Source organism: Lingula anatina, chromosome 9, assembly GCF_051362555.1.
Source record: "Lingula anatina isolate TDL-2025a chromosome 9, LinAna3.0, whole genome shotgun sequence".
Lineage (NCBI taxonomy): Eukaryota > Metazoa > Brachiopoda > Lingulata > Lingulida > Lingulidae > Lingula > Lingula anatina.
The window spans coordinates 12,717,327-12,744,731 of record NC_141775.1 but is presented as its reverse complement, the minus strand read 5'-3'; the positions used below and the strand labels follow the sequence as shown (position 1 = coordinate 12,744,731).

The 27,405-nt window shown below is 36.2% G+C and overlaps 4 protein-coding genes across 8 annotated transcripts in view; all 4 read right to left on the bottom strand.

The window, feature by feature from the left end:
* The window catches only part of LOC106159133 (polycystin-1-like protein 2), a 37,101-nt gene extending 31,293 nt beyond the window's left edge, over window positions 1-5,808 (bottom strand). For 4 of the 5 annotated variants that reach the window (XM_086994908.1, XM_086994910.1, XM_086994909.1 and 1 more), the window contains exons 1-2: window positions 5,666-5,808; window positions 5,009-5,235 (exon numbers count right to left, since the gene is read on the bottom strand). In XM_086994908.1, the coding sequence (XP_086851034.1) occupies window positions 5,009-5,235; window positions 5,666-5,781 (343 nt within the window). In that variant the 5' untranslated portion in view covers window positions 5,782-5,808. Of the gene's footprint in view, window positions 1-5,008; window positions 5,236-5,665 lie in introns of those variants that run through there. The other variant, XM_086994912.1, reaches the window with a different exon arrangement.
* A 3,761-nt stretch (window positions 5,809-9,569) lies between these two features.
* Window positions 9,570-18,623, bottom strand: LOC147759935 (semaphorin-5B-like). The gene is made up of 2 exons (XM_086994907.1): window positions 15,544-18,623; window positions 9,570-14,624 (listed from the first exon to the last, which is right to left on the bottom strand). Exons 1-2 carry the CDS (start codon window positions 15,866-15,868, stop codon window positions 14,032-14,034), a joined length of 918 nt encoding a protein of 305 aa, XP_086851033.1. The 5' UTR covers window positions 15,869-18,623; the 3' UTR covers window positions 9,570-14,031.
* Window positions 18,624-21,260: 2,637 nt separating this feature from the next.
* Window positions 21,261-23,832, bottom strand: LOC147759934 (semaphorin-5A-like). The gene is made up of 2 exons (XM_086995618.1): window positions 22,862-23,832; window positions 21,261-21,853 (listed from the first exon to the last, which is right to left on the bottom strand). Exons 1-2 carry the CDS (start codon window positions 23,430-23,432, stop codon window positions 21,261-21,263), a joined length of 1,164 nt encoding a protein of 387 aa, XP_086851744.1. The 5' UTR covers window positions 23,433-23,832.
* A 417-nt stretch (window positions 23,833-24,249) lies between these two features.
* LOC147759933 (semaphorin-5A-like) lies at window positions 24,250-26,818 on the bottom strand. The gene is made up of 2 exons (XM_086995617.1): window positions 25,848-26,818; window positions 24,250-24,842 (listed from the first exon to the last, which is right to left on the bottom strand). The coding sequence occupies exons 1-2, from the start codon at window positions 26,416-26,418 to the stop codon at window positions 24,250-24,252; spliced, it is 1,164 nt and encodes a 387-aa protein (XP_086851743.1). The 5' UTR covers window positions 26,419-26,818.
* Between the last annotated feature and the right edge of the window lie 587 nt (window positions 26,819-27,405).

The following is a 27,405-nucleotide window of genomic DNA, read 5'->3' as shown; positions in this document are numbered from 1 at the left end:
ACACATGACATGATGTAGACAGCACTGTACCAGCAGACTGACTTGTACCCACAGAAACACATGACAAGATGTAGACAGCACTGTACCAGCAGACTGACTTGTACCTACAGACACATAAGACATGGTGTAGACAGCACTGTACTAGTAGATTGACTTGTACCTACAGACACATAAGACAAGATGTAGACAGCACTGTACCAGCAGACTGACTTGTAGCTACAGACACATAAGACATGGTGTAGACAGCACTGTACTAGTAGATTGACTTGTACCTACAGACACATAAGACATGATGTAGACAGCACTGTACCAGCAGACTGACTTGTACCTACAGACACATAAGACATGGTGTAGACAGCACTGTACTAGTAGATTGACTTGTACCTACAGACACATAAGACATGGTGTAGACAGCACTGTACTAGTAGATTGACTTGTACCTACAGACACATAAGACAAGATGTAGACAGCACTGTACCAACAGACTGGCTTGTGCCTGCAGACACACATGACATTATGTAGACAGCACTGTACCAGCAGACTGACTAGTACCTACAGACACATAAGACATGGTGTAGACAGCACTGTACTAGTAGATTGACTTGTACCCACATACACATATGACATGATGTAGTCAGCACTACAGTTATTACATCCCAAAGCTTCAAGCTGCTAGATCGGCAAGAATTTTATCCAATGGACCCTCAAAAATTTTAATGTACAAGCTATTAACTACTTTAATGAAACTGAATGAAGTGATAATTTAATAATTGAATTCATGTTATTTTTCTTTTTTGGAGAAACTGATTGATTTAATATTTTCATAGTGATTGAGTCTGTTTGGTATAATTGAAGCAGCAGTTTTGAAGTTACTAGCAGTAACCGTTTTTCTAACCACCAGGCAAATCGGCCAAAAAGTGGCAAGGTTGGGTTCTCACGGTATACACTCATTTTGCTCACAGTTAATCACCTTTGTGACCTTAATTAAACTGTAAAATATTAAAGCTTTCTGTTGCGTTTTTGTCAAGATACAGCCACATGCGCATTTCACTGCCTTGCGTGGCTCCCGTCTCAATTTTCAACTGTGTGAGTGACACCTTAGATATTATCACTGATATTTACTGAAAATATGGACAAGGGGTCTATCATAAATAAAAACACTGGCATGACCTTTTGAAGCTTTTCCCTAAAAATCTTTGCTTCCCACAGTTTTGATTTGCATTCAGACTTTTTAAGTTAATTTCAATGTTGGTTAGCGACTGAACGGCTGAAATAGTCTTCTGTAGTTTTTATTCATTGATTCTTGGATATTAAGTATATACCAAGTTCAAGTATGGGGGTAAACAAGCATTCAAAACTAAATTCGATTAGGCAGCAATTACAGTTTCAAGTAGCAGTGGTGGAAAACACACGATGAATGCACTGCAGATTTTCCAAATTTCAAGCAGCAAAGAGCACACTTAGTTTTTCTGTAGACCATTACAAAGACAAAAAGGTTGTGTGATACTCAGGAGATACGACAAAGATGATTGGGGTCACCTCTCTATGCTAAGACTTGCATGCAGATGAGAGGCCAACGATATGTACAAGGTACAATAGGCCGACCAGCATCGGCAATATCATCATCAGAGGAAATGGAGAGTGAGCTCAACTCAGTCGTGTGTCCAGCGCATCATGACATGCTATGGATCCTTTGGGGAGCTGCAAGAACACGTCAACTAATTCTTCGGACCAAGTAACTATTGTAGGACTTTCTTTGCTCGGACCAAGCGGGAGCTTTCATGCACAGTGTATCCAAATTTTTATCAAGACGAAGCAAAAATATTCTTTTCATCGGGCTCAGGTAATTAAGAAGTTGACATTCATCACATCTTTATTATTAATTTACATACCAAATTCACATCAGACAGAAGGTTGATAATGATATGATATCTGTGTTGTTTGAATTAAATATGCAAAGTATTTGGACAAGTTAAACTACAGGTAAGTCATCATCTAAATACTGCTATCTTTGACCCTCAGAACCATGTAAAATTTCTTATTACATATAGTGAAAAGAGCTTATGTTTTGTACTGTACATGTTAGCACTGTAAACTTTTTTGTTTGTAAGAGCAACAAGTTACAGAACCCTCACAACTAAATAATACTGCTTTTGTAGATCATTGCTGGTGATTAAAAGAGTAACAATCATGTCACAATTATATGAATAATATTTTATATAAAGGCCTATATTTGAAATAAAGCTTAGTTGTAGTCTAAAATGGGGTTTCATGGTAAATTTTGTTGGTTGAAAATTAAAAACATTTAATAGATAGGAGAATAAATTTTTGTTGTTATTTTAGCTATAAAATGGAGACTGGTCAGAAAGAGCAGCCAGGAATCGGATATATGGCAAAGAAAATAAAGTGATTAATCCAAGCACTGGAAAAAGAAGTTTTGTGAAGAGGATTGACTTACCGGTACTGCCCAACAGACTGAAATGTATTTTTGATGTTTATCTACCTTGAACAATTATTTGTATCTACAGTTGGAGGACACCAATGACCTGACAGATAGCTAATGTCAGCCATGAAGATCCAAGCAAACAGCAAGAAGATCCCCCACAAGAAAGTACAGTAATGTATTGGAGCTTCATTAAATGATGAAAACTGACACTTTTTGATGAACTTTTTTTTTTTTTTACAAGGAGCTTTTCAGACATGAATTTTTGCCCCAGAAATGTGGAATTCCACATTTTTTAATTCAATTCAAAGGCATCCCCGGACCTCTGGCCGCTTAGGTGTTGGATCCCATGATAAATGTTCGGAGTTCTTTTTTTTTTTTTTTTTTTTACTCTGAAAAATAGGATCATGTCTGCTTTTTTTCTGTTTCATTTTACAGAAGATATCCGTAAATGCCAGCTTTAAATGGGATAAGATCTTACTGAGATATTGAATATTGAATATCATATTTTTATTCCTTGGAGCAAAAGATCAGTTTGACTTAAATATTTGAAATCAGCAATATATGTTCCTGGTCCTGGATAATGCAAAATAATCCATGAATTACACCATTACATAAGTTCTTCACAACTTATTTCTTCATTCTTCTCATAAAGGGGAATCAGTTGGATAATATAGATTTGCATTTCTTTGATGTTTTTGTAGAATGAAAATCAAGTGTACTTTTCTTTCTTTGAACTTTCTTTGAAACATTCACTTTTGAGGGGTTAATAACTCTTTGTTTCGGCCAAAAAATGAATTTTCCTGGAGTAAACAACAAATTTCCCATACTTACCAATGGTTAATGAATCCATTTTTACATTCAAAGTTTGTCCCTGTTTTTATTCTAAAAAGTTTGGGTTTTTGTTAAAATCTCTTAGGAGATAATTACAGAGTATAGCCATCAAAGGAAGTCACGTGATCTGAAGACAAGCTCAGATATCAGAATAATGGCTACAACTGCTTTTTTCATCGTAAAACAGAATATATTATATTTCTTCATTCTTCTCATAAAGGGAATATATTATATTCTGTTTTACGATGAAACAGAATATATTATATTTCTATGAGTTATTCACAATGTTTTTATTGTGAAATATAGATTTCATACGAAGAGTTATTATCCCTTTAATCTTGAGTCAAAACTTTGCCAGTGTCTTATTCAGTTAAAGGTGACAGGTGTAGTCTTGAATGGCAGTTACAATGCCTTCCACCCATTTATTAAGTTATCCGTTATAAGCATTTTCCAGTATGAAGGTTTGTATTGTTTGCCATACTTCCAAATAATTTGCTTACTTATACTTAAAGATCCAATAAAGAGATGATTATGCACTATAAAACATTGTTGATTGATTATAAGCTTTGTGTGTGGTTGGTGCCCATTTGTGTCCAATAATTGTTGAAGTAGTAGATCTAAAGAAATGTTAAAGAAATACAGTTTTCTTTATATGATTAAATATATGAAAAATATGGGTTGTTTGTTGTTTTATTTTCTGAATAATTAAATTTATTAGACCAAAAATATTTTAAATTCATTTTGTAAGCTACAGTATTACAGGGAATCCCATTCCCAGTTGTACAATCGAGATGGAAGCTACTGAGCAAAGGGTATACAGAAACTTGATGCCAAGTAGCAAGTTGAAAAGGGTTAATTAATTTGTCTTGACCAAAGCTACATAAATTTCTATCACAAGTCATCAAAATATGAATATGAATGTTTAAATCCCAAAGGTAGGCTCTGTTAGAGGGCAATTGCCTACTCTTGTAAAGCATATTGTTCAATTCTGCCATGATTAGAGTAAATGAGCAGGTATTACTGGCCAAGACAAGAGCAACACCCATCCAAATTTTACAATTTTCAGATATCAATATATCGTCAACAAAAGAAAAGGCCATGAGGATCTCTTTTGTTATTTATATCTTTTTGACAGTCACAGGACCTCTACTAGTGGGTATATGACTCTCTGAAAATTGCCATGCTTAAGTTTTGGGGGGGCGGGGTAAAAAAAGTGGGTACAGTGTGGGCAAGGTGGGTTATATTTTTTGTTTGAATGCCTTGAGGGGAAGAATATTGATCAACAAAATACATCATATATGTACATAGTAATTATATAACTAGATAAGAGTATAATACATATGTATGTCTGATTTGTATGATGACTGAAAATCTGCTTTGAAAGCTAGAAAAACAGAAAATTGGGCATAAATCCCCTGAAATACAGTTTTGGGGCATAACATTTGGCAGAAGTGAAAAGGGTCCTCAGGCAAGTATTTCAGCCCAATAAGATTAAATTCTGTGAACCTTCACCTTGCCGCACTTGTCTGGTGCTTAGAAAAAAACTGGCACTTAATATTTTAAGTGTTCTATTTTTTCATGTTATAACATGTTTCAGTTGTTTTTATCTCTGTTTATAAGTCACATGTAAAATCCAACTTCAAGTGACAAGAATAAACATTATTGAATATACAGCATGCCCAAAAGGCTAATATTAAGCTTAAAATTTGCATCTGTTCTTACACTACTTACCATTAGCTGTGACCTGGTAGAGCTCCCCAGGTACAAGAACACCTGGTTTAACACCCAGTCCTCTCTCTGTTCTATCAGTGGTGGTGTCCTGCCTCCAGTCCAGTCCCTGCACTGTGGTGTTCACTGGGCTGAGGTCCCATAGATAGTCCATAGGGTCACAGTGATAACACACAGCCTCTAGGGACACCTTGGCTCCAGGGTCAGACAGCTTACACTGACCAGTACACCTAAAGAAACAACTGGACAATTAAGTATGGACACCTTGGCTCCAGGGTCAGACAGCTTACACTGACCAGTACACCTAGAGAAACAACTGGACAATTAAGTATGGACACCTTGGCTCCAGGGTCAGACAGCTTACACTGACCAATATATCTAGTTAACAAACAAGTAAGGTATATTTTTAATTCTAAGTTATTATCATATTGTTATAAGAATATGTTTACTTTGAAAAAACAACTGAACCATTAAATAAAGTGACTCATTAATCTTAACTTGTTAACAATAAGCTATATTATGTTGATTGAGTATGCCAAGTTCTACATATATAAGCAATCAAAAAAGAATATTACTCAGAAGTAAGCAGCCCACAATTTAAGAGCAGTAAGGAAAAAGACAACATTATGTTGTGAGTGGTTATAATATATTGTGAGTCACCTCTGTGTTATGAAGAGTGCTGAGTCTTCAAAGATACCAACTTTATCTTTCACGCTGTCAGGGCAGAGACAGTAGGAGTGTTGATCTCTGACAATACACGCCCCTAAGCAGTTCATTGTGCTGCAATCTGTAACAATGTTTAACAGTAGCTTGTGTGGTCACAAGATTCAACAGAAACTAGTGGATCAGAGAGGCAATGCTGCCTCCTGGTTATATCCCACCAGCTGAATAAGGGCAATAAAGAGGATAATAAAACAGAAAACAAAGGTGAAAAAAAAAGAATATTATTCAGGTCTAGCATGTAATATCCTCTCCTCTGCTAAAAATGCTCCAGTTGATTTATTAGTTTTTCGTGCAATTTTTGTTGAAAACTTTGTCACATTTTACAATATGAGTTAAGAAGTGGCAAGTGAAATTTATGTGCAAGTATATGTTCAATATTTCTCAATGCCTTGGCAATATTTTTCAAAGCAGGGCAGATTCTGGGTGAAGAATAAATACCTGGACAGTATTGTTCAAAGCAGGGCAGTGTCTGGGTTGAATATAATTACCTGGACAGTATTGTTCAAAGCAGGACAGTGTCTGGGTGGAATATAATTACCTGGACAGTGTTGTTCAAAGCAGGACAGTGACTGGGTAGAGTTGGTGGCTCCACCTGTACATAGTGCCAGTTCACTGGGCAGATTTGGATCATGACAAATACGATTTCTAAAGGAGGTTCCTGTACCACATATCACTGAGCAGCTGCTCCAGGCTCCCCAGGCCAGCCAGCTCCCTCCAACTGGATGGAGAAACGTATAATACTTGGTCAAAAATGATCAATCAAATTTCTAAAAATTATTCCTCACTACCCATACCTTCAATATGATGTGTCTCAGGTGTTTGAACCATGGATATTATTTCAAAATAATAAATCTTGCACATTCAACATTATATTGGCAGACATAAAGTGCTATGAAAAAAAGAGGAGTTAGTTTTCCACCATATTCTTACAGTCGCAGACAGGGGGTGAACCGCTCCATGTTCCACCAGTTAGACATGTCCTCATCAGGTCTCCAGAGATCAGTGTGTAACCTGCATGGCAGGTGTAAGTTATAACATCTCCTTCCAAATTCCCGCCCAACACTTCATCTGTATTTGGAGGACTGCTTGGGGAAAATTCACACACTGGAACAATCACAATCTTACATACAGCAATAGAGATGTCAGTCTATACAAATCACCATGATATACTGATCTTCTGCTTCAACTAAATTCCTCTAAAAGCCAAAATACATTGAATTCTAAATTATATAAATAAAAAAAAAATTACTACAAATTATGCCAGGTGGCCCCCCAAAAATTATATAAACATCAGGGCAAACAGAACAGAGAGAATACAGGCAGATAAATAATGGATAAAATTTTTAAGATGCTGGTTGTATTTGTAATTTTTTATTGATATACATTACATATTATCATTAAGTTTGTAGAAAAAAGATGTTTTTTCAAACAATACCAGGATTTTAAATTCATGCAGGATTAACAGTTTTGTATTATCAGTTTATAGAGATTAAAATTATTAAATGATCAAAAAAAAAAAAAAAAAAAAAAAAAAAACATTTAGAGAAAATGGTTATTGTAAATAAGGTGCTTTTTCAATTCGGAACTCAAATGATGGTCTGTCAAACTAACATAAAAACAAACAAACAAAAAATATAGATTGAAAAATGTTGAAAAATAACCCTTTTTAAACCAAAGTGATGAAAACTATAAAAATGTGATCAAAGCATTTATATTCTAATTCGCTTACGCTTAAACATATATCAATTATTTATCGTCTAATAACTCTCAACGAATAAAACCACTTCATCTTCAAACACCAAATCATTTATTTATAAATAGGAATGAGTCGATGTGCCTCTGCCTGTGTACAGATGATACAATATTACATACAAACATTTGCTCCGTCACCAGTTACATTTCCCGCATAGCCTAATTCCAATTCCGGTATAGTTCGTACTTATATGAATCTGATAATTGTATAACGCATAATCAAACCCCATCTTTATACAAATGTTTTTATACAAAAAATTTTATTTGGAATAAACTGGAATGTCTGTACAGTAGCGTAGCTCGACTTCGAATGATCGTTTCCCTTCCTCACGTGATCTGTTCACCTTTTGAATACAGCGCCCCCTGTACATCCTAATGACCTTTCTCCTAAGACACGTCATCGTTGACCCGTTAAACGACAATAAATACATGAAATTTGTGTACAAATATATAGTCAACATACCTAAATACCTGGACAGTATTGGTCAAAGCAGGACAGTGTTTGGTTGGAATATTAATACCTGGACAGTGTTGGTCAAAGCAGGACAGTGTCTGGGTGGAATATAATTACCTGGACAGTGTTGTTCAAAGCAGGACAGTGTCTGGGTAGAGTTGGTGGCTCCACCTGCACATAGCGCCAGTTCACTGGGCAGATTTGGATCGTGACAAGTACGATTTCTAAAGGAGGTTCCTGTACCACAGGTCACAGAGCAGCTGCTCCAGGCTCCCCAGGCCAGCCAGCTCCCTCCAACTGGATGGAGAAATGTATAATACTTGGTCAAAAATGATCCATCAGCTAGGGATATTAATTTAAAATAATTAATCTTGAAAATTAGACATAATATTGGCAAACATAAAGTGTCATGAAAAAAAGTAGAAGTTAGTTTTTTTATCATATTCTTACAGTCACAGACAGGGGGTGAACCGCTCCATGTTCCACCAGTTAGACATGTCCTTGTCAGGTCTCCAGAGATCAGTGTGTAACCTGTTTGACAGGTGTAAGTTATAACGTCTCCTTCCAAATTCCCACCCAGCACTTCAGCAGTATTTGGAGGACTGCTTGGGGAAAATTCACACACTGGAACAATCACAATCTTACATACAGCAATAGAGGAGATCAGTCAGTCTATATAAATCACCATACTACAATTGGCTGGTAACACAACTATGATGTTCTACCTTATACATGTGTACTTAAAACTGAAGAAGGAGTAGTATTGATCCTCTGTTTCAACTAAATTCCTCTAAAAGCCAAAATACACTGAATTCTAAATTCAAAAAATATTTTACTGCAAGTTATGCTAGATGGCCCAAGAAAAAAAAATAAATATCATGGCAAACAGAACAGAGAGAATGAATGCAGGGGAATAACTGATGAGAGTTTTAAGGTGCTGGTTGTAATTGTATTTTTAGACGTATATTACATATTATCATCAAGTTTCTACAGAAAAGTGTTTTTCAAATAATACCAGGATTTCAAATCCATGCAGGATTTACAGTACCCTAGGTTCTAGATTCCGGTATTGCCAGCTCGATCTTGATTTCATATATAACCCATAGTAGCAATACCAGACTCTAGCGAACAGTGGCAACTCGGGGGCATTCTTCTTCAAAATTATGCCTGGGGCGCTTCCATATTTGGAAGTCACACGTCACAGCTGTGTCCGCCTGGATCCATATTTGGAAGTCATAAGTCTGGTACGTCACAGGTTTGGCCGCCTGGAGCAGCCTTGCGCTGAAGTCTCGTGCAGGCGAGACAAGAAGCAATTAAAGTGCCTGACGCGGAGTTAGATGTTTGAAATGAAAATATCTTGCAGTCGAAGGTCAGTGCCACAATACAAGCAACATTCTGCTGTAAAAACTTATTTTCGTGTAGCCATTGCGCAGCCCTTATAGTGGTATCGGGCATACAGTGTAGCTGTCAAATTTGGCACACGGCAAGCACATGTATTGTGCACGTGTAGGACTAAATGTTCTTTGATAAGCAAAAAAATACAAAAACATTGGATATACCTTTTCTTTCAGAAGAATTTTATTTATTTTTCACTTTACATCTTAAATACAGCAAATAAAATTAAATAAAGCAGAATTAAATTTGTTTTACGTTTTATTTTGGTCTGATGACATTCAACTGCATTTTCACTGCGGAGCAGTTCTATTTGATTGATGGAAAACTTTCATGGCCGCTGGTCTTCAGAGTTAGTAAAAGCGACTCCACCACAAGGTATATTTAGCAAGCTAGCTTTTACGTTGCTCTGACGCTCAGGGTAGATTTACAGGTACCGTCTAGCTCTTTAGTCCCCGGTCACTTTAATAGCCCACGCTGCCTACATCTAACTTGCGTCCTTCAGTCTTGCTGTTGCGGAAGCGCCGGCGGGACATATCTCCACCTTGCCGATATTTATCCCGACTCTCGACTTTAAAAGTATTATTGGTTTTGATTTTATCAAAGTCTTATTATATCAGAAAACCTGCATATTTTCATACGTAAAGAGATTATAGAAACTGTAGAAAAAGCTACTCGTACATCAGGGATAGAAAACAAGACCTTGCAGCACTATAACCTATTATTCATCACCAGAAGTTCCTGTTTCACTTTTTTCTCCCAAATTACAAAGTCTGATGACAACTGAAAGGTTTTAGCCATACCTCAGGGCAGTGGGAGTCTGGATTTGATTAAAAGTAAGAAAAGTATATTTTGAAGAATTTTCCTAGCCTTCGGCAATTTCCGCAAAGCTTCGGCATGCGCGGCAATACAGAGCTGTCGATATCAGCGCGAGAGAATAATAGAATTGGTGGAACAACGGTTTACGTCGTTGCATACTCAGTAGTTTACCCGACTGGAGTTCGTGCCCCTAAAGGTACTTTTGAAGATTTTGAAATTGTCATTAATATAGATATCTATTAATATAAAACAATTGTGGCTTATTGTTTTTGCAACGGAGCACAGAGAAGGGAGGTTTGTTGTTATTGTTGAAGTTATTATGACTGGGGACATAAATTAGTATGCTAATCTCTTATCAAGGTATAATGATTGATACGATGGGTATCAGCTAGTTTTCATTTCATATAAACAACGAAAGAGGGGCCTTCCAAATATCTTTGCTGAATGTTTATAACATAGATACTATTATGCGCATAAATATTGATACATGACGCAAACGACATTTACTAATTTCGGTAATTTCAATTTTAATTAAAATCAAAATTAAAATTAAATTTAATTGAAATTAAAATTAAAATTCGTCTAAACGTGCATATTACCATACACCGTGTTTAAAGGGTTCTCAACACTTAACATCCTAATACAGTTTGCCAATTTTCATGTTTGCTGGTTTATTTTGATTTGAGAGAAAGCGAGAGAAGACCCTCTACTAAGGCCACAAATTAATTATGAGTATTTTTTTTCAGTGCAAGAGACTGTGTAATGAAAAATCAATATGTAACTCTGGTATAGGGTGGCCTTGTGTGTGTAATGATATACAAGTTGGGGCAAGGGTACAGTTTTATAGTACAATAAGTCATTTTATACTGTACATCTAATTGATCTCATCGTCGGGGCATTGTTTACAATAGCGCTTTTTCGCTGTGCATGCGTACCTTTTTGCATTTGAGTTAGACTCAGTCAGTAACAGCTGGTGATTTTGTCTTTTTTGCGTTTCATTGACAATATTTTGGTCACCTAAGTAGGTGTTTTGAAATGACATTTCCATTGTTCCTTTGAACACGCAAAAGTCTTCACAAGGAAGCAGATAACACTTACGTCAACATACTTGCTTTGTAATAACCACCAAGGGGAAGAAACAAAAGCCTCATAAGGAGTCGTCCTTCACTCTGTAAAAGGTGTTAATTTCTTGCTTCTATTGTTTGCCCATGAATCATTGTAAAATTGTAGGGTTGCCAGATCACTCGCGCTTCATTCAATTCTCCATATCTGCCCTGCAGCCTGGGATGAGTGATACTTGACTGACCTTTGTTTACATATGGAGCTTCTCTTTTTAATTCGATCAGTATGCATAAATTATAATATTTTCCACCTGGAAAAATATGTGATAATGTAACGACTCTTATTTTACTGATACATAATTACAAAAATTAATTCCTGATATAATACCCCCTTTTTCAGCACCTATTCCTGGCTGCGTTAATTATGGGGGGTTAGAAAGTTATCCGTTAGGACGCGGGAGTGATGATTGCTACTCTTACCAACGGTACATCACCGATCATCTAAACTCAGCCACCAGATTTCACGATCGAGCAAGTGATCATGAGGAGAGTGTAGCATGCTATAGTAAACTACCCCAAATATATACCCAACACCTACAGGGTTTCACGATCGAGCAAGTGATCATGGGGAGAGAGTGTAGCAGAGAACTTCATTAATGGTCGTCATAATTGGTGGTTGCCTTGGGAAAATGAGTTACATGATTACATAATACAGATACATGATAACATAAGATTAATACTAAAATTTTCCCTGATACAAAATCCCCGATTTCAGCGCTTATTCCTGACTGCGTTAATTGCGGGGGATTAGAAAGTAATCTGTGAGGACGCAGGAGCTATGATTGCTACTCTTACCAACGGTAAATCACCGATTTACTTGACTCCGCTACTTCGAGCAAAATCAACACCAAAAGACAAATTAGACTACGTTCGTCCTCTTATTAAAACAAAGAACGTAAAAATGTGATGTCGGTCAAAGAAGAGGCCTAGGCTACGTGCTTCATGGTTTATTAGATATTCACCGTATTTTTTTAGTTCATTATTATAGCTTCACCTCGCGAGACCCTTTTTATATATTTAAAACACACCACTCCACGGGTTTCGCGATCATGAAGAAAGGGAGTGTAGCAAAGAACCTCATTAATGGTCGTAATAATTGGCGGTTGCATTGTAGGCCTAAACTTGTTCATTTTAGTCAACAGACTAAGCTAGAAGAAAGAACAGATCATTATCTCCTCTCTTTACTTAGGAACAATAACATTGGCTAGTGGCAGCATTTATAAGTTCTTTTATTTGGAAACTTTCCGATCCTTTGTCTGGGACTGCCGTTCAACGCCGTATAAATGACGTCCGAGAAATGGCGATAACGACAGAGACGTCCTCGAACAGTATTTGACTCAGTGAAAATAAAAAAATCCGTTAAGAAGTAACCTATTCATGTCCTGGCAAATAATGTTTCGATGGCTCAGAGAGTTCTAGAATGAATGACAAGAAACAGCATTAGGTTTAATAATATACTAAAAACTATCAGAGTGTATGCCTGTCTTAGGCCTACTTCATTTCTAAGGCCATCTTGTGATGCGAGCCATGCTACACTACAATAGAGGGGGTAGCAGGTAGCAGTGGATGATTTAATACAGGGATACCATCGGTAGTATATCAGTAGAAAATCGTGATCCTCAAATGTTTTTTAATTCATTAAATATAAACAGTCTTTTCTCATGCAATGGGTCTGGTATAGTTGTATTGGCCTATCAGTTGGAAACCCGTGGTTCGTCTACAATTGCAAATGGCGGAGGTGCCGTGGAAGTTATTGTCCTAAAATTAGCTGGATACGTGCACGTGAGAAAATTATTCATTAAATTTAGTTTTCGAGCGTCAGCTTAACCTGGTAAAATGCGAGTCGAAAAAAATCATAGATAGAGCCTTATGACCCACTGTAGAATGATGCCGAATAATACATCAACGACGTAGTTTATCGGCAGATAAACGTGTTTCCATTCTCGGCTGACTGAGGAAAGGTTTGAGAGAGCATTTAAAGAAGAGGCAGGCGAACCAATAGTGAGTAGGAAGTGTGCTGCAATCAAGACGAACAATACCGATCATAAGTGGACAGCCAATAACCCCTAATTAAGCCCGGGTTACGCGCTGCTGTGTTGACTCCTTGCTGGGGAGCGGTAGCGGCCTCCTACTGCTATGAGTAATCACGCATTGTCTTCTAACTTGCGGCTTAGTTGACTCCTTGCTGGGAAGGGGTAGCGGCCTCATACTGCTGTGCGTAACCAACTAACTTGCGGCTACACGTCGGTTGCATTGTATTAATAAAGTAATACCTATTCATAAGGAAGGGGGTGGATGGTAATCTTACGAGAATTAAATCAGTTATCGTTCTAACGCGTAACAGTAGTCCTGTTTTTTAATAGCTATACTGTATGTAGTAGCCTTTTAAAGAAATTAAAATTATTGAATTATCAAAATAAAAAAATTGAAAAAAAAAAAAAAAAACAATTTGTAGAAAATGGACATTTTTAATGAGGTCCCTTTTTATTTCAGAACCCATACGATGGTCTATTAAAATAACAACAACACAAAAATAAGATTTAAAAATGCAGAAAAATAATCCTTTTTATATCAAAGTGCTGAAGACTATAATAAAGTGATCAAAGGTAAAACATAAAATATGTGTACAAATATTAGTCAACATACCTCAATACATGGGGAGCGTTGTTCAAAGCAGGACAGTGTCTGTGTAGAGTATTACCTGGACAGTATTAGTCAAAGCAGGACAGTGTCCGGGTGGAATATAATTACCTGGACAGTATTGGTCAAAGCAGGACAGTGTCTGGGTGGAATACAATTACCTGGACAGTGTTGTTCAAAGCAGGACAGTGTCTGGGTGGAATACAATTACCTGGACAGTGTTGTTCAAAGCAGGACAGCGTCTGGGTAGAGTTGGTGGCTCCACCTGCACATAGCGCCAGTTCACTGGGCAGATTTGGATCGTGACAAGTACGATTTCTAAAGTAGGTTCCTGTACCACAGGTCACAGAGCAGCTGCTCCAGGCTCCCCAGGCCAGCCAGCTCCCTCCAACTGGATGGAGAAATGTATAATACTTGGTCAAAAATGATCCATCAGCTAAGGATATTAATTTAAAATAATTAATCTTGAAAATTAGACATAATATTGGCAAACATAAAGTGTCATGAAAAAAAGTAGAAGTTAGTTTTTTAATCATTTTCTTACAGTCACAGACAGGCGGTGAACCACTCCATGTTCCACCAGTTAGACATGTCCTTGTCAGGTCTCCAGAGATCAGTGTGTAACCTGTTTGACAGGTGTAACTTATAATGTCTCCTTCCAAATTCCCACCCAGCACTTCAGCAGTATTTGGAGGACTGCTTGGGGAAAATTCACACACTGGAACAATCACAATCTTACATACATTAATAGAGGAGATCAGTCAGTCTATACAAATCACCATATTACAATTGGCTGGTAACACATCTATGATGTTTTACCTTATACATGTGTACTTAAAACTGAAGAAGGAGTAGTATTGATCCTCTGTTTCAACTAAATTGCTCTAAAAGCCAAAATACACGAATTCTAAATTAAAAAAAAAATTTACTGCAAGTTATGCTAGATAGCCCAAGAAAAAAATAAATATCACGGCAAACAGAACAGAGAGAATGATTGCAGAGAAATAACTGATGAGAGTTTTAAGGTGCTGGATGTAATTGTATTTTTAGACGTATATTACATATTATCATCAAGTTTGTACAGAAAAGTGTTTTTCAAATAATACCAGGATTTCAAATTCATGCAGGGTTTACAGGTATGTAGTATCCTTTTAAAGAAATTAAAATTATTGAATTATCAAAAAAAAAAAAAAAAAAAAAAAAAATTTGAAAAAAAAAAAAACAAATAAAAACCAATTTGTATAAAATGGTCATTTTTAATGAGGTCCCTTTTTATTTCAGAACCCATATGATGGTCTGTTAAAATAAAAACAACAGTAAAAGAAGATTTGGAAAAGCAGAAAAGTAATCCTTTTTAAATCAAAGTGCTGAAGACTATAATTATGTGATCAAAGGTAAAACAAAATATGTGTACAAATATTAGTCAACATACCTAAATACATGGGCAGTGTTGTTCAAAGTAGGACAGTGTCTGTGTGGAGTATTACCTGGACAGTATTGTTCAAAGCAGGACAGTGTCTGGGTGGAATATAATTACCTGGACAGTATTGTTCAAAGCAGGACAGTGTCTGGGTGGAATATAATTACCTGGACAGTATTGTTCAAAGCAGGACAGTGTCTGGGTGGAATACAATTACCTGGACAGTGTTGATCAAAGCAGGACAGTGTCTGGGTAGAGTTGGTGGCTCCACCTGCACATAGCGCCAGTTCACTGGGCAGATTTGGATCGTGACAAGTACGATTTCTAAAGGAGGTTCCTGTACCACAGGTCACAGAGCAGCTGCTCCAGGCTCCCCAGGCCAGCCAGCTCCCTCCAACTGGATGGAGAAATGTATAATACTTGGTCAAAAATGATCCATCAGCTAAGGATATTAATTTAAAATAATTAATCTTGAAAATTAGACATAATATTGGCAAACATAAAGTGTCATGAAAAAAAGTAGAAGTTAGTTTTTTAATCATTTTCTTACAGTCACAGACAGGCGGTGAACCGCTCCATGTTCCACCAGTTAGACATGTCCTTGTCAGGTCTCCAGAGATCAGTGTGTAACCTGTTTGACAGGTGTAACTTATAATGTCTCCTTCCAAATTCCCACCCAGCACTTCAGCAGTATTTGGAGGACTGCTTGGGGAAAATTCACACACTGGAACAATCACAATCTTACATACATTAATAGAGGAGATCAGTCAGTCTATATAAGTCACCATATTACAATTGGCTGGTAACACATCTATGATGTTTTACCTTATACATGTGTACTTAAAACTGAAGAAGGAGTAGTATTGATCCTCTGTTTCAACTAAATTGCTCTAAAAGCCAAAATACACTGAATTCTAAATTTAAAAAAATATTTACTGCTAGTTATGCTAGATGGCCCAAGAAAAAAATAAATATCACGGAAAACCGAACAGAGATAATGATTGCAGAGAAATAACTGATGAGAGTTTTAAGGTGCTGGATGTAATTGTATTTTTAGACGTATATTACATATTATCATCAAGTTTGTACAGAAAAGTGTTTTTCAAATAATACCAGGATTTCAAATTCATGCAGGATTTACAGGTATGTAGTATCCTTTTAAAGAAATTTATATTATTGAATTATCAAAAAAAAAAAAAAAAAAAAAAAATTTGAAAAAAAAAATAAATTAAAACCAATTTGTACAAAATGGTCATTTTTAATGAAGACCCTTTTTATTTCAGAACCCATATGATGGTCTATTAAAATAACAACAACACAAAAAGAAGATTTAAAAATGCAGAAAAATAATCATTTTTATATCAAAGTGCTGAAGACTATAATTATGTGATCAAAGGTAAAACATAAAATATGTGTACAAATATTAGTCAACATACCTAAATACATGGGGAGCATTGTTCAAAGCAGGACAGTGTCTGGGTGAAATATAATTACCTGGACAGTATTGGTCAAAGCAGGACAGTGTCTGGGTGGAATATAATTACCTGGACAGTATTGGCAAAAGCAGGACAGTGTCTGGCTGGAATATAATTACCTGGACAGTATTGGTCAAAGCAGGACAGTGTCTGGGTGGAATATAATTACCTGGACAGTGTTATTCAAAGCAGGACAGTATCTGGGTGGAATACAATTACCTGGACAGTGTTGTTCAAAGCAGGACAGTGTCTGGGTAGAGTTGGTGGCTCCACCTGCACATAGCGCCAGTTCACTGGGCAGATTTGGATCGTGACAAGTACGATTTCTAAAGGAGGTTCCTGTACCACAGGTCACAGAGCAGCTGCTCCAGGCTCCCCAGGCCAGCCAGCTCCCTCCAACTGGATGGAGAAATGTATAATACTTGGTCAAAAATGATCCATCAGCTAAGGATATTAATTTAAAATAATTAATCTTGAAAATTAGACATAATATTGGCAAACATAAAGTGTCATGAAAAAAAGTAGAAGTTAGTTTATTAATCATTTTCTTACAGTCACAGACAGGCGGTGAACCGCTCCATGTTCCACCAGTTAGACATGTCCTTGTCAGGTCTCCAGAGATCAGTGTGTAACCTGTTTGACAGGTGTAACTTATAATGTCTCCTTCCAAATTCCCACCCATCACTTCAGCAGTATTTGGAGGACTGCTTGGGGAAAATTCACACACTGGAACAATCACAATCTTACATACATTAATAGAGGAGATCAGTCGGTCTATACAAATCACCATATTACAATTGGCTGGTAACACATCTGTGATATTTTACCTTATACATGTGTACTTAAAACTGAAGAAGGAGTAGTATTGATCCTCTGTTTCAACTAAATTGCTCTAAAAGCCAAAATACAATTAATTCTAAATTAAAAAAAAATATTTACTGCAAGTTATGCTAGATAGCCCAAGTAAAAAATAAATATCACGGCAAACAGAACAGAGAGAATGATTGCAGAGAAATAACTGATGAGAGTTTTAAGGTGCTGGATGTAATTGTATTTTTAGACGTATATTACATATTATCATCAAGTTTGTACAGAAAAGTGTTTTTCAAATAATACCAGGATTTCAAATTCATGCAGGATTTACAGGTATGTAGTATCCTTTTAAAGAAATTTATATTATTGAATTATCAAAAAAAAAAAAAAAAAAAAAAAAAAAATTTGAAAAAAAAAATAAATTAAAACCAATTTGTACAAAATGGTCATTTTTAATGAAGACCCTTTTTATTTCAGAACCCATATGATGGTCTATTAAAATAACAACAACACAAAAAGAAGATTTAAAAATGCAGAAAAATAATCCTTTTGATATCAAAGTGCTGAAGACTATAATAATGTGATCAAAGGTAAAACATAAAATATGTGTACAAATATTAGTCAACATACCTAAATACATGGGGAGCGTTGTTCAAAGCAGGACAGTGTCTGTGTAGAGTATTACCTGGACAGTATTAGTCAAAGCAGGACAGTGTCTGGGTGGAATATAATTACCTGGACAGTATTGGTCAAAGCAGGACAGTGTCTGGGTGAAATACAATTACCTGGACAGTGTTGTTCAAAGCAGGACAGTGTCTGGGTGGAATACAATTACCTGGACAGTGTTGTTCAAAGCAGGACAGCGTCTGGGTAGAGTTGGTGGCTCCACCTGCACATAGCGCCAGTTCACTGGGCAGATTTGGATCGTGACAAGTACGATTTCTAAAGTAGGTTCCTGTACCACAGGTCACAGAGCAGCTGCTCCAGGCTCCCCAGGCCAGCCAGCTCCCTCCAACTGGATGGAGAAATGTATAATACTTGGTCAAAAAAATGATCCATCAGCTAAGGATATTAATTCAAAATAATTAATCTTGAAAATTAGACATAATATTGGCAAACATAAAGTGTCATGAAAAAAAGTAGAAGTTAGTTTTTTAATCATTTTCTTACAGTCACAGACAGGCGGTGAACCGCTCCATGTTCCACCAGTTAGACATGTCCTTGTCAGGTCTCCAGAGATCAGTGTGTAACCTGTTTGACAGGTGTAACTTATAATGTCTCCTTCCAAATTCCCACCCAGCACTTCAGCAGTATTTGGAGGACTGCTTGGGGAAAATTCACACACTGGAACAATCACAATCTTACATACATTAATAGAGGAGATCAGTCAGTCTATACAAATCACCATATTACAATTGGCTGGTAACACATCTATGATGTTTTACCTTATACAGGTGTACTTAAAACTGAAGAAGGAGTAGTATTGATCCTCTGTTTCAACTAAATTGCTCTAAAAGCCAAAATACACAAATTCTAAATTAAAAAAAAAATTTACTGCAAGTTATGCTAGATGGCCCAAGAAAAAAATAAATATCATGGCAAACAGAACAGAGAGAATGATTGCAGAGAAATAACTGATGAGAGTTTTAAGGTGCTGGATGTAATTGTATTTTTAGACGTATATTACATATTATCATCAAGTTTGTACAGAAAAGTGTTTTTCAAATAATACCAGGATTTCAAATTCATGCAGGATTTACAGGTATGTAGTATCCTTTTAAAGAAATTAATATTATTGAATTATCAAAAAAAAAAAAAAAAAAAAAAAATTGAAAAAAAAAAATAAATAAAAACCAATTTGTATAAAATGGTCATTTTTAATGAGGTCCCTTTTTATTTCAGAACCCATATGGTGGTCTGTTAAAATAAAAACAACACTAAAAGAAGATTTGGAAAAGCAGAAAAGTAATCCTTTTTAAATCAAAGTGCTGAAGACTATAATTATGTCATCAAAGGTAAAACAAAATATGTGTACAAATATTAGTCAACATACCTAAATACATGGGCAGTGTTGTTCAAAGTAGGACAGTGTCTGTGTGGAGTATTACCTGGACAGTATTGTTCAAAGCAGGACAGTGTCTGGGTGGAATATAATTACCTGGACAGTATTGTTCAAAGCAGGACAGTGTCTGGGTGGAATATAATTACCTGGACAGTGTTGTTCAAAGCAGGACAGTGTCTGGGTGGAATACAATTACCTGGACAGTGTTGATCAAAGCAGGACAGTGTCTGGGTAGAGTTGGTGGCTCCACCTGCACATAGCGCCAGTTCACTGGGCAGATTTGGATCGTGACAAGTACGATTTCTAAAGGAGGTTCCTGTACCACAGGTCACAGAGCAGCTGCTCCAGGCTCCCCAGGCCAGCCAGCTCCCACCAACTGGATGGAGAAATGTATAATACTTGGTCAAAAATGATCCATCAGCTAAGGATATTAATTTAAAATAATTAATCTTGAAAATTAGACATAATATTGGCAAACATAAAGTGTCATGAAAAAAAGTAGAAGTTAGTTTATTAATCATTTTCTTACAGTCACAGACAGGCGGTGAACCGCTCCATGTTCCACCAGTTAGACATGTCCTTGTCAGGTCTCCAGAGATCAGTGTGTAACCTGTTTGACAGGTGTAACTTATAATGTCTCCTTCCAAATTCCCACCCAGCACTTCAGCAGTATGTGGAGGACAGCTTGGGGAAAATTCACACACTGGAACAATCACAATCTTACATACATTAATAGAGGAGATCAGTCGGTCTATACAAATCACCATATTACAATTGGCTGGTAACACATCTGTGATATTTTACCTTATACATGTGTACTTAAAACTGAAGAAGGAGTAGTATTGATCCTCTGTTTCAACTAAATTGCTCTAAAAGCCAAAATACAATGAATTCTAAATTTAAAAAAAATATTTACTGCAAGTTATGCTAGATAGCCCAAGTAAAAAATAAATATCACGGCAAACAGAACAGAGAGAATGATTGCAGAGAAATAACTGATGAGAGTTTTAAGGTGCTGGATGTAATTGTATTTTTAGACGTATATTACATATTATCATCAAGTTTGTACAGAAAAGTGTTTTTCAAATAATACCAGGATTTCAAATTCATGCAGGATTTACAGGTATGTAGTATCCTTTTAAAGAAATTTATATTATTGAATTATCAAAAAAAAAAAAAAAAAAAAATTTTGAAAAAAAAAAATAAATTAAAACCAATTTGTACAAAATGGTCATTTTTAATGAAGACCCTTTTTATTTCAGAACCCATATGATGGTCTATTAAAATAACAACAACACAAAAAGAAGATTTAAAAATGCAGAAAAATAATCCTTTTTATATCAAAGTGCTGAAGACTATAATAATGTGATCAAAGGTAAAACATAAAATATGTGTACAAATATTAGTCAACATACCTAAATACATGGGGAGCGTTGTTCAAAGCAGGACAGTGTCTGTGTAGAGTATTACCTGGACAGTATTAGTCAAAGCAGGACAGTGTCTGGGTGGAATATAATAACCTGGACAGTATTGGTCAAAGCAGGACAGTGTCTGGGTGGAATACAATTACCTGGACAGTGTTGTTCAAAGCAGGACAGTGTCTGGGTGGAATACAATTACCTGGACAGTATTGCTCAAAGCAGGACAGTGTCTGGGTGGAATACAATTACCTGGACAGTGTTGTTCAAAGCAGGACAGCGTCTGGGTAGAGTTGGTGGCTCCACCTGCACATAGCGCCAGTTCACTGGGCAGATTTGGATCGTGACAAGTACGATTTCTAAAGTAGGTTCCTGTACCACAGGTCACAGAGCAGCTGCTCCAGGCTCCCCAGGCCAGCCAGCTCCCTCCAACTGGATGGAGAAATGTATAATACTTGGTCAAAAATGATCCATCAGCTAAGGATATTAATTTAAAATAATTAATCTTGAAAATTAGACATAATATTGGCAAACATAAAGTGTCATGAAAAAAAGTAGAAGTTAGTTTTTTAATCATTTTCTTACAGTCACAGACAGGCGGTGAACCACTCCATGTTCCACCAGTTAGACATGTCCTTGTCAGGTCTCCAGAGATCAGTGTGTAACCTGTTTGACAGGTGTAACTTATAATGTCTCCTTCCAAATTCCCACCCAGCACTTCAGCAGTATTTGGAGGACTGCTTGGGGAAAATTCACACACTGGAACAATCACAATCTTACATACATTAATAGAGGAGATCAGTCAGTCTATACAAATCATCATATTACAATTGGCTGGTAACACATCTATGATGTTTTACCTTATACATGTGTACTTAAAACTGAAGAAGGAGTAGTATTGATCCTCTGTTTCAACTAAATTGCTCTAAAAGCCAAAATACACGAATTCTCAATTTATAAAAAAATTTACTGCAAGTTATGCTAGATAGCCCAAGAAAAAAATAAATATCACGGCAAACAGAACAGAGAGAATGATTGCAGAGAAATAACTGATGAGAGTTTTAAGGTGCTGGATGTAATTGTATTTTTAGACGTATATTACATATTATCATCAAGTTTGTACAGAAAAGTGTTTTTCAAATAATACCAGGATTTCAAATTCATGCAGGATTTACAGGTATGTAGTATCCTTTTAAAGAAATTAATATTATTGAATTATCAAAAAAAAAAAAAAAAAATTGAAAAAAAAAAATAAATAAAAACCAATTTGTATAAAATGGTCATTTTTAATGAGGTCCCTTTTTATTTCAGAACCCATATGGTGGTCTGTTAAAATAAAAACAACACTAAAAGAAGATTTGGAAAAGCAGAAAAGTAATCCTTTTTAAATCAAAGTGCTGAAGACTATAATTATGTGATCAAAGGTAAAACAAAATATGTGTACAAATATTAGTCAACATACCTAAATACATGGGCAGTGTTGTTCAAAGTAGGACAGTGTCTGTGTGGAGTATTACCTGGACAGTATTGTTCAAAGCAGGACAGTGTCTGTGTGAAATATAATTACCTGGACAGTATTGTTCAAAGCAGGACAGTGTCTGGGTGGAATATAATTACCTGGACAGTATTGTTCAAAGCAGGACAGTGTCTGGGTGGAATATAATTACCTGGACAGTATTGTTCAAAGCAGGACAGTGTCTGGGTGGAATATAATTACCTGGACAGTATTGTTCAAAGCAGGACAGTGTCTGGGTGGAATACAATTACCTGGACAGTGTTGATCAAAGCAGGACAGTGTCTGGGTAGAGTTGGTGGCTCCACCTGCACATAGCGCCAGTTCACTGGGCAGATTTGGATCGTGACAAGTACGATTTCTAAAGGAGGTTCCTGTACCACAGGTCACAGAGCAGCTGCTCCAGGCTCCCCAGGCCAGCCAGCTCCCTCCAACTGGATGGAGAAATGTATAATACTTGGTCAAAAATGATCCATCAGCTAAGGATATTAATTTAAAATAATTAATCTTGAAAATTAGACATAATATTGGCAAACATAAAGTGTCATGAAAAAAAGTAGAAGTTAGTTTATTAATCATTTTCTTACAGTCACAGACAGGCGGTGAACCGCTCCATGTTCCACCAGTTAGACATGTCCTTGTCAGGTCTCCAGAGATCAGTGTGTAACCTGTTTGACAGGTGTAACTTATAATGTCTCCTTCCAAATTCCCACCCAGCACTTCAGCAGTATTTGGAGGACTGCTTGGGGAAAATTCACACACTGGAACAATCACAATCTTACATACATTAATAGAGGAGATCAGTCGGTCTATACAAATCACCATATTACAATTGGCTGGTAACACATCTGTGATATTTTACCTTATACATGTGTACTTAAAACTGAAGAAGGAGTAGTATTGATCCTCTGTTTCAACTAAATTGCTCTAAAAGCCAAAATACAATGAATTCTAAATTTAAAAAAAATATTTACTGCAAGTTATGCTAGATAGCCCAAGTAAAAAATAAATATCACGGCAAACAGAACAGAGAGAATGATTGCAGAGAAATAACTGATGAGAGTTTTAAGGTGCTGGATGTAATTGTATTTTTAGACGTATATTACATATTATCATCAAGTTTGTACAGAAAAGTGTTTTTCAAATAATACCAGGATTTCAAATTCATGCAGGATTTACAGGTATGTAGTACCCTTTTAAAGAAATTTATATTATTGAAGTATCAAAAAAAAAAAAAAAAAAAAAATTTTGAAAAAAAAAATAAATTAAAACCAATTTGTACAAAATGGTCATTTTTAATGAAGACCCTTTTTATTTCAGAACCCATATGATGGTCTATTAAAATAACAACAACACAAAAAGAAGATTTAAAAATGCAGAAAAATAATCCTTTTTATATCAAAGTGCTGAAGACTATAATAATGTGATCAAAGGTAAAACATAAAATATGTGTACAAATATTAGTCAACATACCTAAATACATGGGGAGCGTTGTTCAAAGCAGGACAGTGTCTGTGTAGAGTATTACCTGGACAGTATTAGTCAAAGCAGGACAGTGTCTGGGTGGAATATAATAACCTGGACAGTATTGGTCAAAGCAGGACAGTGTCTGGGTGGAATACAATTACCTGGACAGTATTGTTCAAAGCAGGGCAGTGTCTGGGTGGAATATAATTACCTGGACAGTATTGTTCAAAGCAGGACAGTGTCTGGGTGGAATACAATTACCTGGACAGTGTTGTTCAAAGCAGGACAGCGTCTGGGTAGAGTTGGTGGCTCCACCTGCACATAGCGCCAGTTCACTGGGCAGATTTGGATCGTGACAAGTACGATTTCTAAAGTAGGTTCCTGTACCACAGGTCACAGAGCAGCTGCTCCAGGCTCCCCAGGCCAGCCAGCTCCCTCCAACTGGATGGAGAAATGTATAATACTTGGTCAAAAATGATCCATCAGCTAAGGATATTAATTTAAAATAATTAATCTTGAAAATTAGACATAATATTGGCAAACATAAAGTGTCATGAAAAAAAGTAGAAGTTAGTTTTTTAATCATTTTCTTACAGTCACAGACAGGCGGTGAACCGCTCCATGTTCCACCAGTTAGACATGTCCTTGTCAGGTCTCCAGAGATCAGTGTGTAACCTGTTTGACAGGTGTAACTTATAATGTCTCCTTCCAAATTCCCACCCAGCACTTCAGCAGTATTTGGAGGACTGCTTGGGGAAAATTCACACACTGGAACAATCACAATCTTACATACATTAATAGAGGAGATCAGTCAGTCTATACAAATCATCATATTACAATTGGCTGGTAACACATCTATGATGTTTTACCTTATACATGTGTACTTAAAACTGAAGAAGGAGTAGTATTGATCCTCTGTTTCAACTAAATTGCTCTAAAAGCCAAAATACACGAATTCTAAATTAAAAAAAAAATTTACTGCAAGTTATGCTAGATAGCCCAAGAAAAAAATAAATATCACGGCAAACAGAACAGAGAGAATGATTGCAGAGAAATAACTGATGAGAGTTTTAAGGTGCTGGATGTAATTGTATTTTTAGACGTATATTACATATTATCATCAAGTTTGTACAGAAAAGTGTTTTTCAAATAATACCAGGATTTCAAATTCATGCAGGATTTACAGGTATGTAGTATCCTTTTAAAGAAATTAATATTATTGAATTATCAAAAAAAAAAAAAAAATTGAAAAAAAAAATAAATAAAAACCAATTTGTATAAAATGGTCATTTTTAATGAGGTCCCTTTTTATTTCAGAACCCATATGGTGGTCTGTTAAAATAAAAACAACACTAAAAGAAGATTTGGAAAAGCAGAAAAGTAATCCTTTTTAAATCAAAGTGCTGAAGACTATAATTATGTGATCAAAGGTAAAACAAAATATGTGTACAAATATTAGTCAACATACCTAAATACATGGGCAGTGTTGTTCAAAGTAGGACAGTGTCTGTGTGGAGTATTACCTGGACAGTATTGTTCAAAGCAGGACAGTGTCTGTGTGAAATATAATTACCTGGACAGTATTGTTCAAAGCAGGACAGTGTCTGGGTGGAATATAATTACCTGGACAGTATTGTTCAAAGCAGGACAGTGTCTGGGTGGAATATAATTACCTGGACAGTATTGTTCAAAGCAGGACAGTGTCTGGGTGGAATATAATTACCTGGACAGTATTGTTCAAAGCAGGACAGTGTCTGGGTGGAATACAATTACCTGGACAGTGTTGATCAAAGCAGGACAGTGTCTGGGTAGAGTTGGTGGCTCCACCTGCACATAGCGCCAGTTCACTGGGCAGATTTGGATCGTGACAAGTACGATTTCTAAACGAGGTTCCTGTACCACAGGTCACAGAGCAGCTGCTCCAGGCTCCCCAGGCCAGCCAGCTCCCTCCAACTGGATGGAGAAATGTATAATACTTGGTCAAAAATGATCCATCAGCTAAGGATATTAATTTAAAATAATTAATCTTGAAAATTAGACATAATATTGGCAAACATAAAGTGTCATGAAAAAAAGTAGAAGTTAGTTTATTAATCATTTTCTTACAGTCACAGACAGGCGGTGAACCGCTCCATGTTCCACCAGTTAGACATGTCCTTGTCAGGTCTCCAGAGATCAGTGTGTAACCTGTTTGACAGGTGTAACTTATAATGTCTCCTTCCAAATTCCCACCCAGCACTTCAGCAGTATTTGGAGGACTGCTTGGGGAAAATTCACACACTGGAACAATCACAATCTTACATACATTAATAGAGGAGATCAGTCGGTCTATACAAATCACCATATTACAATTGGCTGGTAACACATCTGTGATATTTTACCTTATACATGTGTACTTAAAACTGAAGAAGGAGTAGTATTGATCCTCTGTTTCAACTAAATTGCTCTAAAAGCCAAAATACAATGAATTCTAAATTTAAAAGAAATATTTACTGCAAGTTATGCTAGATAGCCCAAGTAAAAAATAAATATCACGGCAAACAGAACAGAGAGAATGATTGCAGAGAAATAACTGATGAGAGTTTTAAGGTGCTGGATGTAATTGTATTTTTAGACGTATATTACATATTATCATCAAGTTTGTACAGAAAAGTGTTTTTCAAATAATACCAGGATTTCAAATTCATGCAGGATTTACAGGTATGTAGTATCCTTTTAAAGAAATTTATATTATTGAAGTATCAAAAAAAAAAAAAAAAAAAAAAAATTTTTGAAAAAAAAATAAATTAAAACCAATTTGTACAAAATGGTCATTTTTAATGAAGACCCTTTTTATTTCAGAACCCATATGATGGTCTATTAAAATAACAACAACACAAAAAGAAGATTTAAAAATGCAGAAAAATAATCCTTTTTATATCAAAGTGCTGAAGACTATAATAATGTGATCAAAGGTAAAACATAAAATATGTGTACAAATATTAGTCAACATACCTAAATACATGGGGAGCGTTGTTCAAAGCAGGACAGTGTCTGTGTAGAGTATTACCTGGACAGTATTAGTCAAAGCAGGACAGTGTCTGGGTGGAATATAATAACCTGGACAGTATTGGTCAAAGCAGGACAGTGTCTGGGTGGAATACAATTACCTGGACAGTGTTGTTCAAAGCAGGACAGCGTCTGGGTAGAGTTGGTGGCTCCACCTGCACATAGCGCCAGTTCACTGGGCAGATTTGGATCGTGACAAGTACGATTTCTAAAGTAGGTTCCTGTACCACAGGTCACAGAGCAGCTGCTCCAGGCTCCCCAGGCCAGCCAGCTCCCTCCAACT

Coding starts and splice junctions, on each gene's coding strand:
- LOC147759935 (XM_086994907.1), bottom strand. CDS start 15,868: ATGATTAAAAAACTAACTTCTACTTTTTTTCATGACACTTTATGTTTG. Junction 14,625..15,543: donor CTTTGATCAACACTGTCCAG/GTAATTGTATTC, acceptor TGATTGTTCCAG/TGTGTGAATTTTCCCCAAGC.
- LOC147759934 (XM_086995618.1), bottom strand. CDS start 23,432: ATGGTGATTTGTATAGACCGACTGATCTCCTCTATTAATGTATGTAAG. Junction 21,854..22,861: donor CTTTGATCAACACTGTCCAG/GTAATTGTATTC, acceptor TGATTGTTCCAG/TGTGTGAATTTTCCCCAAGC.
- LOC147759933 (XM_086995617.1), bottom strand. CDS start 26,418: ATGGTGATTTGTATAGACCGACTGATCTCCTCTATTAATGTATGTAAG. Junction 24,843..25,847: donor CTTTGATCAACACTGTCCAG/GTAATTGTATTC, acceptor TGATTGTTCCAG/TGTGTGAATTTTCCCCAAGC.